The sequence below is a fragment of the Enhydra lutris genome, unplaced genomic scaffold, assembly GCF_002288905.1.
Source record: "Enhydra lutris kenyoni isolate GAN:26980312 unplaced genomic scaffold, ASM228890v2 scaffoldscaffold50, whole genome shotgun sequence".
NCBI lineage: Eukaryota > Metazoa > Chordata > Mammalia > Carnivora > Mustelidae > Enhydra > Enhydra lutris.
In genome coordinates, this window is record NW_019154134.1 from 12749211 (window position 1) to 12770904 (window position 21694).

General features: G+C 34.4%; 1 protein-coding gene across 3 annotated transcripts in view; it reads left to right on the forward strand.

Moving 5' to 3' along the window:
* Positions 1-21694, forward strand: part of LOC111156937 (importin 11) — a 198945-nt gene that overhangs the window by 80724 nt on the left and 96527 nt on the right. For all 3 annotated transcript variants that reach the window (XM_022518094.1, XM_022518096.1, XM_022518095.1), the window contains exons 21-24: positions 3449-3564; positions 11285-11361; positions 20619-20698; positions 21108-21188. In XM_022518094.1, coding sequence (XP_022373802.1) covers positions 3449-3564; positions 11285-11361; positions 20619-20698; positions 21108-21188 — 354 coding nt within the window. The remainder of the gene's footprint in view (positions 1-3448; positions 3565-11284; positions 11362-20618; positions 20699-21107; positions 21189-21694) is intronic.

A 21694-nucleotide genomic window follows, 5' to 3' on the forward strand; every position in this document is an offset into this window, starting at 1 on the left:
GAGTATAGTGTAGGGCCTTTTTCTTTAATCATGACTGTTCTGTACCCTGTGTTTTTGTTTAGGCCAAAGGTGCAGGGTTCGAGCCAAATGGTCATCCGCCCTTCTTGGAGAAGGCATATAATGGTTAATGTTAAAGTTGAGACTGTAGCTTAAAATGTGCTTTTCACTCATTGTAGAAGATTATATTAAGGGTTATTGTTAAGTTTGATTTTGTAGAAAACACTGCCATCCTTGGGCTTTTCAAACTTAACAGGGAAATATTAGTATATTTGTTTCTGTTTTTGTTTCATATTTTACATTCTGAGAACCCAGACTAATAGTCCCTGACTGAAGAGATCATCTATTGATCATTGATCACCTGCTTTTGTTACTAATTTTTAACCTGTGAAAAATTTGAAGCATACACAGAAAAAGGAAGAACAGTATAATCAATCAGCCTTTAGGTAACTATCACCCAGCTTGAAGAACCATCACCATTTTGTCTATATAAATTTAGGGCACTAAAAAGCTGATGGAGAGGGTTGAAAATGTATGGGAAACTTAGGAATTCTGAATTTTTCCTTTAGGATATAATCTACCTGGGTTGTTTTGTGGGGGATGATCCATGTTTTTGAGGTCTTTCCTCAGTAAAATATCTTTCAGTTTCCTGCCTCTTGCATGTTACAGCTCCCTGTTTTTGCATAATATCAGTCCTTTCGATGATCTGGTATCTCCCGTCTGGAGAGCATTTGTTCTACCTTATCAGAGGATCGAACAGGGCCAGTGGTTCGTTTGTGGACTCGGATGAAATCTTGGCAGCACACTGCTTTGTGAACACTTTCTGGAGGTCCTCTTAGTTTTTTAATTTTTTTTATTTTTATTTTTTTTACTTTTTTATTTTTTTTTAGGTCCTCTTAGTTTTAATACCAGACCTTTAACCTCCTTCTTCCCAAAGTACTTGGCACTACCAGTTTTTGAGTCTTTTGGAGTTTCTGTAATGTAAATCATGTTGCCTCTTGCTGTTATTGTACTGCTGGCTTAGAGCTTTGGTTTTCTGACTTTGCTAAGTCAGTTACCACTTGTCTTTACAGCTTTTATCTTTCTTTATGCCATCTTTGTACTTATGGTTATAGATCTTTAAGGCACATCCTCCTAGTTTCTTTCAGTGGTTCTTGACAGAACAGTAGTAAATGCATGCATTAAATCGGTCAGCTTTCTTCAGATGTTAACATAGTATTGCTAATACTGAGTTGTTTGGTGTAGCTGGAACATAATACAGAGCTTGGGTTTAGGGTCAGGAAGATCAAAAGAACATCTCCTGAAGTTCAGGACAAGTAATGTTATCATTTTTATTTTAGAAAGGTAATCAGGGTGCCAGTGGGGGCAAGGTTTGGAATGGAGTAAAATTAAGGTCAAGGAAAGTATTTGGGAGACTATATGTTAACCGTGAAGGAGATGATGAGGATCTGAAGGAAAAGCCATGGAGAGAAAGGAAAAGATTAGAAAAATATGAGAGAGAATGAAGGATTGTTTAGATGTGGGGTGAGAAGAGGAACGAGGAGGTGGTTGAGATACCATTTATCACTAATGGTTCAGATCACTTGAGTTTGGAAATGTAGGGAGAGGAGCCGGTTTTAGAAGATAGTGAGCTGTTGGTTCAGTGGTCAGCTTAAGAGTTTGAACTGGCTTCTACGTGATGATGTCCTGTGTCTGGAATAAGGAGACAGGGGCTTGGAGATAATAGATTTGGACACTTTCAGCATGCAGATGGCCAGGAGAAGGCAGTCAAAAGCAATACCCTGGGGAATGCCAGTATTTAGGGGGTAGTATTCTTTTGTTCCCCCCTTCGCCTAAAAAGAAATAATAATATATATTCACAGGCTGTTGAAAAGATAGTAAGTACAGAATACCCTTCACCCCATTTTCCCTTTTGTCTTATGTAATTATAGTATAGTGTAGTATAGTATTGTATCATATGATTTCTGCCCCTTGAAGCATTTCTGATAATTTTAGTAACTGTTGAATTTACTTTTGAGCTTTTTTATTATTGTAGACAATGTCCTATTGTGATTATTTCATAGTGTTGCGGACAATGTCTTATAGTTACAACTGTGGGCTGAGAGAATATTCAGATTTATTTAAAGCTGAGTATCTGGGATTGGACACATTCTTCAGGTCATTAGACTGCAAAGGTGAATGTCTTCAGGTTTTGACCAAGAGAATATCACCTGTTTAGCAGTTGCTTACTTTCGTTTGGCTAAAGCTAGCAACTTGTGCTTATTGTATGTGTACTAAGTAAGTAGATGGATTCTCATTTTCCTAGGGGATTTTAAGTCTACTTGATAATCAAAATGAACTTGACTGGTTTATCTTGATGTTCTTTTGGTTGTTATTGTTCTATTAAAGATTGAACTATAGAGACTGAAATTAAACTACATTTTAAAGTCCAGTATACTACTTTGTTAATTGTGACATTTTAATAATTCTCTTCCTTTAAAAACATCTTTCGTAAGGTCTTTCAAGTTGTACTGTAATTTACTATAAACTATATTGATATTTGAATTATTTTCTAAATAAGGAGGTGTTTGATGCTTTATTAGTTTTCTTTCTGTGTTTATTAGATTACGGAGATTATTATGGATTAGAAATGGACTTTTTATCCATCTCATTTTTTTGTAGAGTGCTTAGACTCAGTGTGCTTCCCTGAGTCAGCCTCTGTAAGACAGTAATTAAGCAAACTAGAACCTTAGATTAAACCCCGTCTTCTTCCTCCATCTTTGTGTTCTTGGGTCATTAATATGAGCAAAAATTGTTCATTTGAAAAAGAAAAGCTTATAAAACCCAGGAAACAATCTCTTCTTTTACCCTCTTCCAGCGTCCTTTTCCCCTTCCTATGTTTAGTGTTAATTTTTTCTGTATGCTCCCAAGAAACATTTTTATGCATATAACTCATGTATATAGGTAGATGTTTTAAAAAATTATGCGGTTGTTATACACTTTTACACCTTTAGATTCAGTTAGTAATTATTGTTGAGGTTGTTTTCATTCCATGCCTAATCCTTTTGCATTGACTCCTCAGTATTCTGGGATATGAATATACTATGATACAGTTTAATGATGAATGTTTTGATTGGGTTCATTTAGAGACGATTTATAGAATTTATTATTGCAGTGTTAGTACTTCTTAAGTAGTCAGAGAAAATATATATGGAATCTCTTAAAATGAACAGATGTATATAGCCTTGGTATATATGGTTTTATTATCATTAGGCAATTGAATAGTATTTTTTTTGCTACTTGATTTTCAGTTGTAAAGAGAACTCGCTTTGTTTCTAGGACCATCCCAGAAAATCTGATTGATTTATTTTTTGTAAGTTTGTTTTAGGACCTTTTTATATGATAGGTTATTTTTTGGTGGGGGTGGGATCTTAGTGTGTTTTATGTTAAGTTTTATTTATACTTCCCATAGGGATTAGGAGCAGACAGCAAGAACCTGTACCCTTTCCTGCTCCCAGTTATTCAGCTGAGTACAGATGTTTCCCAGCCTCCACATGTTTATCTTCTGGAAGATGGTTTAGAATTATGGTAAGAGGAAAAATTTGATACCCTGGATTTTTTTTTTCCCTGGTCTTCCATACTCTCATGCCAGTAAAGCAAAGGTCATGTAACAGGGCTTAAAAATCTCAGCATTTAAAAACAAAAACATGAAATTGCTTTTCTTAAACTGGGTAACATAATAGCTCTGTTCTTCTTGGCAACTGTCACTCAGTGTAGGCTCATAGGAGTCAAAGTTGAAAGGGGTAATTTCAGTAAGAACTTGGCTGCGTTTAATGTTTGCAAATTTGAAATGTAAAATGGGGAGAGCTCAATAAATTTTCAAAACTAAAAATGACTTAAAACTTGCAGCTTGTTAGATGGGATGTTTTAGGGGGTGTTGAGTTATTTTTCAGCCTCTTAACTATCTTACCTAGTAAAGTACTGAGATTCTATAACCTCAGCACCAAATGCTGAGTCTACTTTGTCTTGACTAGTTATTTTACCAAGTGAGTAGTATGTCATGTTGAGAAGTAAAAAGGAAAAATTCTGTTTCTGAGGTGGCTTGGTACTACAGACCCGTAGTGACTGACCACTATGTTAAGGAACTCTGCTAGAACATGGAAAATTCTTTTGCTTTACTAAGTTTATCTTATGCATAGCAACAATTTTCTGTGGGGCCAATTATAATACAGGAAAGGCTTAAACATTCTGATATAAACTGACTATTAAAAAAGAAAACCACAGAAAAAAATGAACATTTCTGCTTTCTTTCCTTCCTTCCTTCCTTCCTCCCTTAGTATTTTTTTAGATGTTTAGGAATGAACCTTTTTTTTCATTTTTAGAAATTGTCTTTGTTGCAGAATTAATGATCTGTAGCAGAATACTACATGAACAATTTTAAAACAGGTAGATACTCAGTTCACAAGTTGGATTCCTCATATATTCTGGGTTATGTTGTTTGAACTTAAATGACTTTGAATGGTTCATTTGCAAATTAGCATGTGTTGAAACCTTTTATATTCATACATTTTTATTTGTACAGGATGGATTACTTTAGATGTGATATTGGCATTCTTTTTCTGCAAAGGAGCAGACAATAAATATTATAGGCTTTCTAGGCTACATGGTCTCTTATCCTAACTATTTACCTCTGCTGTTTTTATGCCAGAGCAGTCATAGATAGTATGTAAAATGGCTGTGCTCCAGTAAAACATCATTTACAGAAAGGATGTGGGTTATATTTGACCCATGAGCTGTAGTTTGTGAATCCCTACTCTAGATGACAAATTAAAACATTAGTCCCTGGCACATTTCTGTAAATATGTAGATAATGATGTAAACTGTTAAAAGAGCTAAAAATATTAGCTATAGTAATGAGATAGATTCAAATACTTAACAGTATATTAGCATATATGTATATATATGTTTTTTAGACTTAGAATATTAATGTGTTTATTAAAGGTCTAAAAAATTTTTTAAGGATTACATGAACAAGTAATAATAAAAGTACTTGCTTTGTTAATAGTAATCTCTTTTTTTCCTAGCCTTTAGTTATATGTAGACAAAATGAGATCATTAGAATACTTGTGGGCTTTTTAATTTTTCTTTTGCCAAAATGCTTAGTAGTTAAGATTCTTTAAGTCAAACCAGGGTACACATGTCTTAGTAAGTTAGAACTCATCTTTGGAATTAGATATAGGTGTCGATCCCAGTTATACCACTGCACTGGATGTGTAATCATTGTCTGTGAGACTCTATTTCCTTATCTATAAAATAAGGAAGTATAATTCCTACCTCATTTTGTTGTTGTGAGGATGAGAGAGTTTGCAGAGTGATAAGCACCTTGTATGTTACATTGAAAGCCTGAGAATCATTGAGATTGTCTAGGAAGGAAAGGCCAGGTATAGAACACTCAGAATCCCACAGAACTTAAAACATTCCAAGATCACATAGTGATATAGGAGGGAAACCAAGCCGAGAGAGGAGACTGTTTCCTGAACAACAGAGCGGTCCAAATATTGCTGATTGTCCTTGTTAGAGGAGTACGAAGAAGTGAATTTGGCCCATGGAGGTGATAGGAGCGGTTTCAGTAAAGTAGTAAGTTAGAATTGAAATTAAGTACAGACTGCGAGCATCAACAATTTCAGGAGCATTTATTATGAAGAGGAGTATAGAAATTGGGCAGCAGTTGGCTGGTATGGGAAATGCAAGATCTGGAGGGATGGGAGAAGCTCAAGAGTGATATAAGTGGAGGCAAGAAGGGATGGGATTTAGCATGTAGGTTTTTTTTGAGTAGCATTGGGGTACTTCATTTTAATTGGGGGTAGGAAGATGGATTTTTGTATTATGGTGGGATGAGATAGGAAGTGTTTGATTAAATAGATTACTTTTTCTTATATAAATGTGAACTGTAGCCATCAGCATAGTGTTATGGCTGGAGTTGAAATGTGTATAAGATATGGGGGATTTGTGGAGAAAAAAGATGTAAATAGTTATCTTGGAGAATGGGAAATTGAACTTACTAGGGATTATCAGTAGCAAGAGATGTTTGTGGTCACATATACCAAGTAAAACTCTTCAGACTGATTATGTGGTTGTTTCCCAGGTCAAGTTTTTTCCTCCTCTTGATTCAACGTGCTAAACGTGCTAGAGATTTTTTAGTATTACTAGTTTTCTCAAAGAACCAACCTTTGGATGTGATTCTCTTTGTTATATTTTTGTTTCTTATTTATCAATGCTCTTACATTTATCATTTCCTCTTTCTACTTACCTTAAGTTTTTGTCATTTGACCTACCTTCTGTGATTTAGCTTGTTAATTTTTTTTCTTCTTAACAAACATAAACATGTGATACTGTACAGTATTTTTAAACAGAATTTGAGCAAACTTTGAACAGGATTTTGTTCAGGTTTTTTTGTTTCTAAATGAAGTACGGTGTGGTAATGGAGACTGGTCAACAATAAGCATCAGCTATATACTGTTTATTTTAATATGCTTTTCATCATTAAAAAAAAAAACAAACCAAAAAAAACCAGTTTGATTGCCTTTTGCCATCATCTTAGGAGATTTAGAGTCTTAAAAAACAACAAAATAAAAACCCCCAAAACTGTTCTCTTTAAAAAACCTACTTCCTGAAATAAACTCTTACTAGGGTGAATTCTACTTTTAATATGTCATACAAGTCTGTATTCTGGTGTTTCATCAGATTTTATGTTCTTCCTTTAATTATAAATGAGTTGGATTGGTAGTCCATATTTTGTGATGCTATCTGATTTCATATCAATGTCATGTTTCTTTTACCAATTTATCGGTTTTCAAAAGTGATTTTTTTCATACTGGAATGATCTCTATAATACAGTAACTCTTTGGATGATTTGAAAATTTAGTAATAAAGGCAACTGAAAATGGATTCATGGCTTTGGCTGAGGAGTGAGTCACAGTTTGTTAATATTCTCAGGTTGTTTCTTAGTTGTTAGTTTATACATACTTGGGTTTTGATTTTCCTTGTCTGTTACAGTCTGGGTACTTAATACCTTACAATATTAATTTAAAAAAAGCCTTATATACATTTCCCTTATCTTTGTTATTTGCAGTTTTTTTGTTTTACCTCTTTTAAAAGTACATTTATTAGAGATTTTTCTTTTTATTAATATGAAAGAAGTACGTGTTAGATTTTATGAGTTTTCCTATGTTTCTATCCTTTCATTATTTCTCCTTCAGATTTTTTACTTCCTACACTTAGATGGGTGTATTTTATTAAAGCTATAAAAATGGTTACTTTATTACTTTTGTTTTTCTTAAGTGCTAAAACATGTAAAGCTGTGAATTTGTCTTGGATTATAACTGCCTATTTCCCATAAGTCTTGATAGAGAACGTCCTGTTTTTTTATTTTGGTGGTAGCATTATGGATTTTTAATGTCTTCTTTGACTCAATCTCATTTATTTTTTGCTCATACTGAAATGTATGATTCAGGTCTAGATTTACTGCATTGTAAATACAACATACCACTTGTTCAATTTTTTAAAAATTAATATAAATTTTAATGACTGTAGGCTTTGCTTTTGTCAGATACTCATATCAATAGTAATGATGATATCAAAGATGCATTCTTTATTCTTTCTAACTAGTAGGTTGTATAGTTCAAATCAGTGTTTTACTTCTTAATTTTGACACTGGTTTATTAAAATATCCATCTAGTTCTTTTGTATCAGTTTCCCTTTTTATTTCTAGCATTCCTGATCTGTAACTTTTAAAAGCTGTTATTCACTGCACAAAATTTTGGTATTTTTGTATATTGTTAAAATATTTAATAAGTAAACACAGTATTTAAAATTTAAAATATTTTTGTGAAGCATCATGTGATGAAATATATATGTATGCATTGATTAACTTTTCACCTTTTAATTATTTTGCATTTAAATTTTATCTGATATTAATATCATGGGGCTTACATTATTTAGATTTGACTCAATTGTCTTTGTTAAATGTTTACATTTTAGCTTTTCTGTTTGAAATTTTCCTGTGTATATGAGGCTTATTTATATATTTTGTATTTTAATTTAACCAAAAATGCTTTACCTCAAAAGAATTTTCATGCTCTTACCTTTACTTGTTAAATTGATAGACCTTTTTACCTGATGATCCATGTTTCCTGTATTTTTTTGTGGAAGAGTAACATTAAAATTTACATTTCTCTAGTTAAAGATGCTGGTACATATAACTTTGTCTAATTATTCCTAAGAATAGTAACTCGTCTCTTTCCTTTAGTGCTTTGACTTTGTCTCTCTTTCTTTCTTATTCTTCATTTGAAGTTGGCGTTATATGCCATGTCATTTTATTTTTTATTTTTAAGTACTTAAAACTTTTCAAGATTTTTTTCCTTTTTAAAATAGTATAGCTTATATTGTGGGAACCAGCATAGGCATCAAGAGTGACAATGACCTGAATGGTCTTTTTACTAAGGTAATGACCTTGGGAGGGAAAAATTGATATGGGATTTTAATTTGGATCAAATGACAGAGTTTGAAACATCTGAGATTTAGAATATGCCCATCAATTTTTTTCTCACTGAACTGTCATAACCGAATTGTGTTTTTTCTTTTGACTTTATTATTTTAAAGGTGAATAAGATAAAATTTTTGATATCTCCTGTTTTATTCTTCAAAAATGGAATCAAATCCTGTTTTTGTTGAGCTAATTAAAGTGTTTAAAAATATCATTGCTAGTATATGTGGCACGTACTTCATTTTCAGGGTGGCTGGTTTCTCTTGTGTCCCCCTTCTCTCTTCCCAATTCTGGCATTTCAAATTTGTGAAATAGTTCATAGATAAAGATAATAGGGAAGTCATATTATTTATAAATATTTATAACTTATATAAAAGGAAAATCCATTTCCTGTACCCTTGTTAAAGAAATGGGATAGTAAGAATGTCTTTGAAGCCCATGGTATTGCATCGTTATTAAATTCTTCTGTTTTCGTTTCAGGGATGACCCACTCTACCAATTTTTTGGTTTTCATTCATTGGTTTTCTTTCTTGTATTATAATGTTTTTTAAAATCACACGTGTGTGTGTGTGTGTGTGTGGTGTGTGTGTGTGTGTCTAAGCAGTATATTCTAACTTCATATAAATCTTATAGCTTGTGTTCTAACTTGTTTATTTATTTTTTGCTCCCTGTTCTAAGATTGATCCATATTGATGAGTTTAAGGGTATGAATGTCACAATTCATTTACTCATACACCATTTGGTTGATATTCAAATAATGCAGCTGAACATTTTATACATGACAATGTACGCAGATGTATGAGACCTTATTTACTAGGTTGTAAGTAGGTGCACATATACATATTCCACTTTTTCAGATAATAATTACTTTCCAAGTGATGAGACTAACTTCCTCCTGCCAGCACTGTGCAAGAGTTCTCACTGTTCTGTAGCTTTGCCAATACCATTATGTCCGATTTATCTGGTAGGGGTAAAATTGTACCTTGTTTTATTTATATTTTACATTTTCTTGTTTACTAGTTCAGTATCTTTTTTATATTTTTTATAGTCAGGTTAATTTACAACATTTGGATGGATCCTCTTTGGAATGCTGTTTCATGCGCTCTCTACATTTGTCTCTTATTAACCTCTTATGTGTATTCCTTGGGTACTGCTTCCTTTTCCATTACATGTATTGGAAATCATCTTCCAGTATGTGACTTATATTTTGACTTTTTTTGCAGCATCTTTTGATACACAGTAACTGTTAACTTTAATGTATTCATATTTATCTTTTTCTTTAATCTTTCTTTAACTTAAAGCTGTAATTATATTCTCCTGACATGTAAAATAAAGGCTTACCCTTCTCATATAAATATCAATAAATAAATATAAATAAAGAATTGATTTCTTTATTTCGTGTGAGGTAGTGACCCAGTAGCTCATGACCATTGACTGATTGTCCAGTCTTAACTTGGGAGCTGTGGCTGTCATAAACCAGCAGGTCTGTTTCTTGTGTTACTCTGTTTATGATATTAAATACATTGATTTTTATAGTAAGTTCTGATATGCAGTAAAAGAAGTATCTCCCCCAGTCCCCTCCATATGTTTTGTTTCCTTGAAAAATTTCTTGTTTATTCTTGGTCACTTGCCTTCCAAATCATTTTAGAACTCAGCTTTCCTAATTTCTAGGAAAAAGCCTGTGGGGATTTAAATTGAAGTTTTATTGATTTTTGTATAACAATTCAGAGAGAATTGACATCTTTATGATGCTGGGTATTTGTATCAGTGACTCTTTTAGAAATATCTATTTAAATCTTAAGTATTTATTTTGGTGTAAAGAAATTGAGTTGATTTTTATATACAGTATATTGACATATTTAGCAACCTTGTGAAGTCTCCTAGTGATTTAAGTACTTTTTAATGAATTCATTCTCCCTCTCTTCTCTGTCAGTCATATCTTCTGTGAATAAAGACTGTTTAACTTTTTCTCTCACCCTTGTGTCTTTTATTAATTTCTTTGTCATATTATGCGAGGAGCCCTCCATACGTGCACTCAATAGATGTGAAGGTAAACAAGATTAAAAAGAGTATATTTTTTGAAGTGTGATTCTGTTTTTCGAGGAGATTGGTTTCAAATATCACCATTAGTTGTGTTTCTACAAGTGTTTGGTAGGTACTCTCTTACCAGATTAAGGACTTACTTTCTGTTTATAATAGGGTAAGAGTTTTGATAATGAATGTTAGATTTTGAATAGGGTCTCCTTCTACTCTTCTTTCAGCTGTTGTGACAATCATGTTTTTTTTTTCCATCAACTTACTGGGTGGGGACTGAGGAGATAAACCAGCTACACACTTCTGTGATAAACCAGGACCCATATATATTTTATTTTTTATACATTACTTCTTTGATATTTCCCAGTGTCTATTGAAAGGACACGTGAATTACATGTGACAGAAAAATAAAAACAAAGCAATTTTTGTCTCTCCTTGACTGTAGTCATGCTTTTGCTTTATCATTAAAATTTTATTAGAAATATTTTAGTATGTAGTTACTTACCTTACTATTTTTGCTGTGTATATAGGAATAATAATATATGATTTATAGATAGGTTTTAAATTTTGACAAATTTGGTAATTTTTTTCCTAGAAAGATAACTTTTATAACTTACTGTATTGTCCATTTTTCTTTCTTCCTTTAGATGGGACAGTTTTTTAATAAGTTGTATTATTAACAACTTAATGGTTATAGAAAAAGACTTAATCATCTGTTTTTCTTCCTAGGTTAGTGACTTTGGAAAACAGCCCGTGTGTTACACCAGAGTTGCTTCGTATATTTCAGAATATGTCCCCACTTCTTGGTATGTGTGAAAATGTAAACATAATACTGTTTTTGAATGCAGCCATAATTTGGGGCCCTATAGGTGACTTTAAATTATACCTTCCATTTTTACAGAAGTCCCTCATATTCACAAACAAGTTTAATAGTGTTTTAATAGTTTTTAGATATGTTTCTGTATAACTTTTTAGAACCATTTCTGCTTATTAAAGAGTAGGCACCAAATTTACTAAATAATTAAAGCCATAACAGTGTTCTTGTAATATTAATTCCATATTAAGTTTGAACTTTGTCTGGTATAGTTTTTATGTTTCATAGTAGGTTCTGTAAGGTATTTAAAAGATTATATTGTAAAGCTGCTTCTGTATACCGTGGTATTATCCAGTTCCTTTACAAAATGATTTTATGCTGTCACTTGTTCACAGATGAACTCTACATATTTCTGATTTAGCTAAGGCACCAACAACATGAAGACTATAAAATATTGGCAAATTGTATTTATTGGTTCTTTAAGTAGTACTGATGTATAGATATGCAAAATCATGAATAATGTTCTAGAACCATCATTTGTGGCACATGGGATGGGAGAACTGGACACTGCTAGGAGTGGGGTCTTAGTCTCTTTTGGCCATCTTGGATGAGTTCTCAATAGTTTATTTTGTTTTGTTTTTACAATCTGAACATGTATTCTGTTGATAATCAATGCTAGGGAATACTTTCCTGTTATATGTTGCCTACCATTCACAAGTATGTAATTCCTTGCATTTTTAAAAAACAATATTTTGTTTATAGAGTTGTTTTGTGAGCGATTTTACCACTAGAGATTCACATTTAAACCCTGGAGTAATATAAAGATTGTATATAATGCAGTTTACGCACCTTTACGATTCTTTTTAAGTCTGAAGAATACTATCATTTATTTATAAAATGTAAAAATTAAGTTTTTTGCATTCATAGTAACCATTCTTTAAGAGTGATCCATGAAGCAGCTTTAATTCCTTCATTAGAACTGTGTGTCTACTAACTAAATATTGTCAGGGGAGGGCATTTACAGCAATATCTTAAGACTTTGTTTTCTGGGAATTCATTGTAGTGAGTAGTTTTATTAGAGGCAAAATATTACTGAGTTATAATGATATACCAGAAAAGTAGATTAACTTTTTGACAGATCAACATATGTGTACTAAAACACTATTATAACTAATTAGAAAACATCTCATTTTCTGGATGGTCACAGTGGCTAGGTAGATAAGGTAATCAGTCTTTCACATTTTCTCAGATTTTCTATTATTTTACCCCATTCTCCAGAACAGATCTCAAATAATAAGCAAAATACCATCTCTTTTGTAATAAAGAGCCACTTGCCATTTATCATCTAGTGTCCCTATAAAATTGTTGAAAAAATTCCCAAAGACTGTGACAATAGACCAGTTGCTTGTTGCTGGTCTCCTAAAAAAGTTTTATCTGTCTTTAAGAAACCATAGAGAATGAGATTGGAAATTATCCTTTTCACTTTCCTTAACTCTCTGCTGAAGGCCTTTTAGTTCTACTCTTCCTAACCTGAACACCAAATACGGTGTTATTCTGATCAATCCACAATGTTTCTTTGTGCTTGACCTAGGAATAGAAACCTCATCCAGAGCCATTGCTAACTTTGTCATGAATAGGATTCAGCCATTTTCACTTACGGGTGACTTTATACAGTTTTGTCACTTTGCCTGTGTTATTTGACCCCAAATTCAACCTGCCTGACCTTTACAGTGTAACAAGAGAAGGGTTGGTAGACAGGAAAAAAGAAACTTAAACAAAAAGCATTGACTACTAAGACTCTATGACACTATTTTGAGTATAGACTTGGGTAAGCACCAGAGTACAGTTTAACCATAGAAAGCTCTGTAGTTGATGCATAGACCTGATGAATCAGTAAGGACTTCTCTGTGTTTAGAGCAGTGTCTGGTGGGGCACCTGGGTGGCTCAGTTGGTAAAGCATCTGACTCTTGATTTTGGCTTGGGTCATGATACCAGGGTCATGAGATCAAACCCTGCATCAGGCTCCACCCTCAGTGGGGAGTCAGTTTGAGATTCTGACCGTCTCTGGTCCTTTCCCTGCTTTCATGAGCATACACGCGCTCTATATATAATATAAATAAATCGTTAAAAAAACAGTGTCTGCCACATAGTAAAGATTATTTTTTTATAGTGCATTTTAGTAAAGATTATTTGTTTTGCAATTATATATGTTAATATTACTGTTAATATTGCTGCTAATTTAAAAGAAAAAGTAACCACAGTATCTGAAGGATTTGTACTTAACTAAATCAAGAACTAGTGAAATTTCATCCTCGTGATAATTGATAATTTGGTTTAAGCTTTTTTAATACTCAAAAATTTTAAGAATTCTGTATTTTACAGATAGTAGCAGTGAATATAGATTATATGGATGCTATTAAATTAGTTTATTTCTTGCTTTTCTCTTTGAAAACAAACACTGTATATAATTTGTTTTATGCATTATGGTATGTATATTTGTTTTGAAAATAGGAAGAAATTCTGTTTACACATTATACCTTGGTTATACATTATACAAGGTTTAGTATACCTTGACAGCAGTGTTAACCTTTATTCTTCAGTATCACAAAACTAATTTTTATATGTAGCATTTTGCATATACATTCTTTCATATGAGCTTTAGGATTTATTTTGAAATATAACCAGAATATTTATTTTAATCTTTTAAGAATATAGATCAAAAGGAATACTTTGTTTTCTTATCAGTGAAAACATATTCTTTGTCATTATATCCATGATTTTTAAATTTACTTACCGAATATGATAGCAAATATTTTTTATAAGTAGAAATAAAGCTTTTGCAGGAATTTTCTCATTTTCATTTAAAATATGTAAAACCAACAATATTGAATGCTATTTAGATGTTTAAGTTAATGATTTTTAAGGTGTTAATTGTGAATAAATACAAGGCTAAAATTCATTTTATATCCTTTTTCCTAAATGTAAGTAGAACCAGAGGAATTTAAAGTAGAACCAGAAGCCATCACTAAAAGACACCTTTTTAATTAATTATTTTTATTAACATGTAATGTATTATTTGCCCCAGGGGTATAGGTCCGTGAATCATCCGGCTTACACATTTCACCACCCTCACCATATTATATACCCTCCCCAATGTCCATAACCCAACCACCCTCTCCTTCCCCCCTACCCCCTTTGTTTTGTGAGAATAAGAGTCTCTTATGGTTTGTCTCCCTCCTGATCCCATCTTGTTTCATATTTTCCTTCTCTACCTCCCAAACCCCCCGCCCTGCCTCTCAAATTCCTCATATCATAGAGATCATATGATAATTGTCTTTCTCTGATTGACTTATTTTGCTTAGCATAATACCCTCTAGTTCCATCCACATCATTGCAAATGGCAAGATTTCATTTCTTTTGATGGCTGCATAGTATTCTATTGTGTATATATGTACCACCTCTTCTTTATCCATTGATCTGTTGATGGACATCTAGGTTCTTTCCATAGTTTAGCTAATTGTGGACATTGCTGCCATAAACAGGTGGGTGCATGTGCCCCAGTGGATCACTACATTTGTATCTTTAGGGTAAATACTCAGTTGAGCGATTGCTGGGTCATAGGGTAGCTCTATTTTCAACTTTTTGAGGAACCTCCATATTGTTTTCCAGAGTGGCTGCACCAGCTTGCATTCCCACTGACAGTGTAGAAGGGTTCCCCTTTCTCTGCATCCTCACCAACATCTGTCGTTTCCTGACTTGTTAATTTTAGCCATCCTGACTGGTGTGAGGTGGTATCTCAGTGTGGTTTTGATTTGTATTTCCCTGATCTGAGTGGTGTGGAGCATTTTTTCATCTGTCTGTTGGCCATCTGGATGTCTTCTTTGCAGAAATGTCTGTTCATGCCCATTTCTTGATTGGATTATTTGTTCTTTGGGTGTTGAGTTTGCTAAGTTCTTTATAGATTTTGGATACTAGCCCTTTTTCTGATATGTCATTTGTGAATATCTTCTCCCATTCTGTCAGTTGTCTTTTGGTTTTGTTGACTCTTTCCTTTGCTGTGCAAAAGCTTTTGATCTTGATGAAGTCCCAGTAGTTCATTTTTGCCCTTGCTTCCCTTGACTTTGGCGATGTTTCTAGGAAGAAGTTGCTGCGGCTGAGGTTGAAGAGGTTGCTGCCTGTGTTCTCCTCAAGGATTTTGATGGATTCTTTTCTCACATTGAGGTCTTTGGTCGATTTTGAGTTTATTTTTGTACTGTTGGATCCTGTTGGCTATATTTTGGTGAGAATTTTTGCATCTGTGTTCATCAGGAATATTAGTTTGTAATTCTCCTTTTCGCTGGGTTCTTGGTTTGGTTTTGGGATCAAGGTAATGCTGGCCTCATAAAATGAGTTTGGAAGTTTTCCTTCCATTTCTATTTTTTGGAACAGCTTAAGAAGAATAGGTATTAATTCCTCTTTAATTTTTTTTTAAAGACTTTATTTATTTATTTGAGAGAGAGAGAGATCACAAGTAGGCAGAGAGTCAGGCAGAGAGAGGGGGAAGCAGGCTCCGTGTTGAGCAGAGAGCCCGATGCATGGCTCGATCCCAGGACCCTGAGATCATGACCTGAGCCGAAGGCAGAGGCTTAACCTACTGAGCCATCCAGGTGCCCCTAATTCTTCTTTAAATGTTTGGTAGAATTCCCCCGGGAAGCCGTCTGGCCCTGGGCTCTTGTTTGTTGGGAGATTTTGGATGACTGCTTCAATCTCCTTACCGGTTATGGGTCTTCAGGTTTTCTATTTCTTCCTGGTTCAGTTGTGGTAGTTTATATGTCTCTAGGAATGCATCCATTTCTTCCAGATTGTCAAATTTGCTGGTGTAGAGTTGCTCATAATACATTCTTATAGTTGTATTTCTTTGGTGTTGGTTGTGATCTCTCCTCTTTCATTCATGGTTTTATTAATTTGGGTCCTTTCTGTTTTCTTTTTGATAAGTCTGGCCAGGGGTTTATCAATCTTATTAATTCTTTCAAAAAACCATCTCCTAGTTTCGTTGATTTGTTCTATTTTTGTTTGTTTGTTTCTGTTTTACTGATTTCTGCTCGGATCTTTATTATTTCTCTTCTCCTGCTGGGTTTAAGCTTTCTTTGTTGTTCTTTCTCCAGCTCCTTTAGGTGTAGGGTTAGGTTGTGTATTTGAGACCTTTCTTGTTTCTTGAGAAAGGCTTGTATCACTATATATTTTCCTCTCAGGACTCTCTTTGCTGTGTCCCACATATTTTGAACCGTTGTGTTTTTATTATCATTTGTTTCCTGAATTTTTTCAATTCTCCTTTAATTTCCTGGTTGACCCATTCATTCTTTAGTAGGATGCTCTTTAGCCTCCATGCATTTGTGAACTCTTGTCCTGAGCTACTTTCAGGATTTTCTCTTTGTCACTAAGACTTGTAAGTTTTACTATTGGATTATGGGTTGTGGACCTTGTTTAATTGATTTTGAGGGGTGGTCTTTGTGCCTCCTGGATTTTGATGCTTGTTCCCTTTGCCATATTAGGGAGATTCTCTGCTATAATTTGCTTCAATATCCCTTCTGCCCCTCTCTTTCTTCTTCTTCTGTGATCCGAATTATTCTAATATTGTTTCATCTTGTGGTATCACTTATCTCTTGAATTCTATGCATTGCTTTCCCCTAGCTCTGGAATTCCACTACTGTTGATCAGTGAGATTGTTCTTGGCTGGATGTTCTTGCTGATCTGTTCGTGGAGGGGCCTGTTGCAGTGATTCTCAAATGTCTTTGCCCGAGGTGGAATTGCACCACCCTTGCCAGGGGCCAGGCTAAGGAATCTGCTCAGGTTTGCTCTCAATAGCTTTTGTTCCCTGAACGATTTCCGATTTCTGTAGAGCTTTGGAGGACAAGAATGAAAATCATGGTTTACCAATCTCCAGCTCAGAGGTGCTGAGAGCTTGGGGCCCCACTCCTCACTGTGCCTTCAGAGAAAAGCAGTCAATCCCTCCTGTCTCCCTGGTCTCCATGGCCCTCCGTACTCACCAAGCCTGTGACCGAGCATTTCTGTCTCTGGCACTCAGACCCGTTTGCAGTCTCCAAACCCATCAGATTCCTGCCCCATGCTCTTGCGCCGCTTCTCCCAGAGGAGGAAGGAGGGTTTTTTTCTGGATCTGCCACTTGTGGGCTCCCTGCTCAAAGTGCACTGTCCCGACTGTGCCTTGGATCACAGTTCAAGGTAACCCCAGTATGAAAGCTCACTCCTGGGCTCTGTCTCTTTAGTCAGCTTCCCTGCTCTGATACCTGGCAGCTCTGCCACACTCAGACACCCCCTATCTTTTTGTGACCCATGGGACCCTGACCTCACTGTCCCCATGAGTGGTCCACACCTGCTTAGCCTCTGGAGCGATGTCAGTGGAATAGACTTATAAAAGTTCTGATTTTGTGCTTTGCTGTTCCACCACTTGGTAGGATCCCCCCGCCCCCTGTCGCAGTCTCTCTTCCCATAGCTTCAGATTCACTTCTCTGTAAGTCCTACCTTTCAGAAAGTGTCGATTTTCTGTTCTTAGAATTGCTGCTCTTCTTTTCTTCTGTCTCCTGTTGAGTTTGTAGGTGTTCAGAATGGTTTGGTAACTATCTAGCTGAACTTCTGGGACCTGGTGTCATTTCATTCTGCTACTCCTCTGCCATCTTGCTTCTGTCCAAAAATAATTTTTGATTAACTTAGTTCTCAGGGCTTGTTTTTAAAATCATTTAAATCTGTTTTATAATGTTAATTTACTTAGTATTCTCATTACGTGGAAGATAGTTAGCTGTTTTCTTGTCAATGTTGTTATAAATGTCAAACTAATGTTCCTTGAACAGTGAAATTTTTCTGCTGTTAACTTTTTATCTGATTTGGAAGGGGCTTTTCCCTATCTGTCTTCATGATGTTGTAGGCTCTTTTACACAGTTTAGCCCTCCTATAATATCAGAGTTTGAAATAAAAGGAGAAATGATGATAGTGTCCTTTCCCAACATAAAATTAAATACTATGGTTAAATGTAGATTCCTATTGAATCTCTTTAATGTAATTTAGTAATTTGTTCTCTCTGCCCCATTAGAGACTTTAAGGAAATAAATAAAATGTAATATGAAAGTACGGATTACAGGAACAAAGGAATAGAGGGAGAAAAAAGAATTCACAGAGTAAAAGTTTTAATTGGACTAATAGATATAAATCATATGTGCTCAGTATAATTAGTTACTTTGGGCCAGAGATTTGCCTCTGAGTTCATTCATAGGCTGTGAAAGAAAAACTTGATCACTTAAATTAGGGATTTTCAATCTGGATGCTATGGACATTTTGGATCAGGCAATTTTTTATTTTGAGGGGCTGTCGAGTACATTGTAGGAAGGTTAATAGCCTCCTTAACCTCAGCCCACTAGATGCCAGTTGTAACAACCCGTTTCCAGACCTCGCCAGATGTCTTGTAAGAGGCAGTAGCCCCTGACTGAGAGCATTTGATTTACATTATTCACAGGGCCTGAATGTAAATACAGATCTCTTGCATCTTGAAGTAAAGCTCCTTCTGATACTAAACCAGACCGTATTCCTCAGTCTCAGTAGGAGCTCATGGATATAACGAACAACATTCACTGTACTTTAAGTTAGGCATGATAGCATGCCCTAGAAAGTTGAGTAAAGGCTAACCTTGCCATGATGGAGACATGAAAACAGTATGACATGACCTAGTCACTTGAGTATTTCCTTCTGTAGATGGATCCAGGAATAGTTCTTAAGGTATCTGCAAATAACGTATCTGCAAATAAAGTGTCTGCAAATAGAGACACTGTGGTTTTTGAAACCAGTCCTTCTTAAACACTGTTTCCTTCATCGTGTATATTAATAAAAATTGAGATGGCAGTGTTTTAGAAATTAGACATGCCTGGTGTGCAGCCATTTTAAGTTCTCACTTGAATAAGACTATCCTTACTTATCCCAGTCATTTCCATTCTGCTCTTCAATGTTGGCCTGCTAAAGAGTGTACACAAGTCCAAACTTGACTGAACTTTCTGCTGGAGGAGAAGAAGGCACTGAATTTTCCTAACAATAACTTTATACAGTATAAAGGCTTGCTCATTTACCCTGAGATTTCATCTTCTCATGTGAAAAATATTTATATGACAGCCTTCATTATTTCTTTTTATGTCTTTCATTAGCACGGTAACAAGTTGATTCATCCCTGTCCTTTCCACAATTTTCATTTTTAATTACTCTTTTGAATCCTAAAGTATATGTGTGCTTTTAAAAGACATTTTGAGCAGGGAGTAAGATTTTCCCTTTCTTGTAAAAGTGTATGGGGAATTCTTATCTGAAGAGAATGTCTTCTTACTGTAGTAGGATAGGAGTTATTTACGAGCTAGAGCCTAGGTCAGTATTTCGTCAGGAAAACAAAAATCTTTTTTTAATGTGTCCTATTGCAAGTGAAGAGAATTTTGAAAATGTTAACAACATATCTAAAATTGATATGGATATTTTGGGGTCATGTTTTGATCTGTAAATTATACACATAAGATTTGTATTCTGTTGTACTGTTTTATGTGATAAAACATGTAAAATAACACTATGAAAATTTGATCATGTACAGTTTTAATAAAATAGTTTTCTGCTTTGCTCTAGAACAGCTAAACACAGTGTCCTTTCCTTGCTATTCTGGTAGTTACATTTTTAGGAATATTTTTCATGTGTAAATTCTTACAGGGGAGCAGATTTGAAGATGAGTCCAAGGATTGAGAATTACCTAGCACGGTAGTAAAAGTTTTTGGAGTGTGAGAGCACTCTTTTCATAAGTAGTGTAGCATATTCAGTACCGGTGCAGTAGCACTCAGCAAATGCTTACTGAGCGAACCATTTAAGCACATGTAAAAATGTGATGGTAAAATGATTCCGTTACTTGTCATTTACCATGCTGGCACTAGAAATGTAGTTTGAAATGAAAAGTTTGCTTCATACGGTTATGTGCTTGTTTTCTGAAAGGGGGAAAAACAAACCTGGGTGCTTAATTTTTTTCCCTAAATTATTTTAACTAGTGGCAGGTATACAGGGAGGTACTCAGTTATAGGTTGATGTCAGTTTTTAGATAGCTGTTTATATCCCAGTAGTCTGAACAGCACTCAGAAGGTTTGTAAAGAAGGGTATATAAATTAGTTTCAAATAAATTGCTTCATTTAAACTGATTTTGAACATTGAATTAACCTTTCCTTTTTAAAATAAATTCATTGGCAGAACTAAGTTCAGAAAATCTCAGAACCTGCTTTAAGATCATCAATGGTTATATCTTTTTATCATCAACAGAATTTCTACAGGTACGGTGTAGTAGTTTTTGCACTGTAAAAATTTATGTAGTTCTTAACTTTGTTTCTCATTTGAAATCCAGATACCTTTTAAAAATTTTTAAGATTTCTCTGTTACTTAAAGGGGAAAAAAAACTTTAAAAGCACTGTAGGGCAGATGTGATGCAGTTCCATGAACTGTTACTTAACACAGAATGTATGCTCTATAAATAAATATAGCCTTGTATTTCTGCAAAAGTCATCATTGCAGTAAACTGTATTTTTCTTTTCTAATCTTTTCCTAAGAGTTCTAACCGAAACTTTATATGCTTAGACCTTAAGTATATAATTTTCAAATAGATTATAATGAGTTCCAAATTTAATTTTTGCCTATTTTGGTACTGCAAATATATGTATATTTTGACTTTTGATTAAATTTCAGACATATGCAGTGGGTCTCTGTCAGTCCTTTTGTGAGCTGCTAAAGGAAATTACTACAGAAGGTCAAGTTCAAGTGCTCAAGGTATTGTCATATTTTAAATGAATATTGTTTTAAGTTTTCCATCTGTGTTTTGTGAAATTGGACCTTCATTTGGGTTTGGATGATTGGCGAGAAGGAGAGGAGTACTTTTAGACAGTATTTTCTTTTAGTGGTAATCAGTTGCTATAATACCTCTGGACCAGGGGTCTCAAATTTGAATGTGCATACAGATCTCCTGAGGATGTTTTTAAAATGTGGATCCCACATTTCTGACAAGATTCCTGCTGTTGGTATCCTAATCAAGGTGCAGTCTCCCTGCTCTACCCCCCACCTCATCCTGAGACCTTACTTCTAAGCAAGGCTTTAAAAATGTTTACGAATTGTCCAAAGACTGGTGACATGTGATACTTCCCACTGCTCCAGTTGGTTAGCCTCCTTTTGGGAAGAAATTTTATTATAATGTGGGACTTTTAATTTGCATTGGCATCATAGTTATACTATAAAACTTGTGTAGACTGAGTATGATTTAGAACATAGTGTCAAGTCAT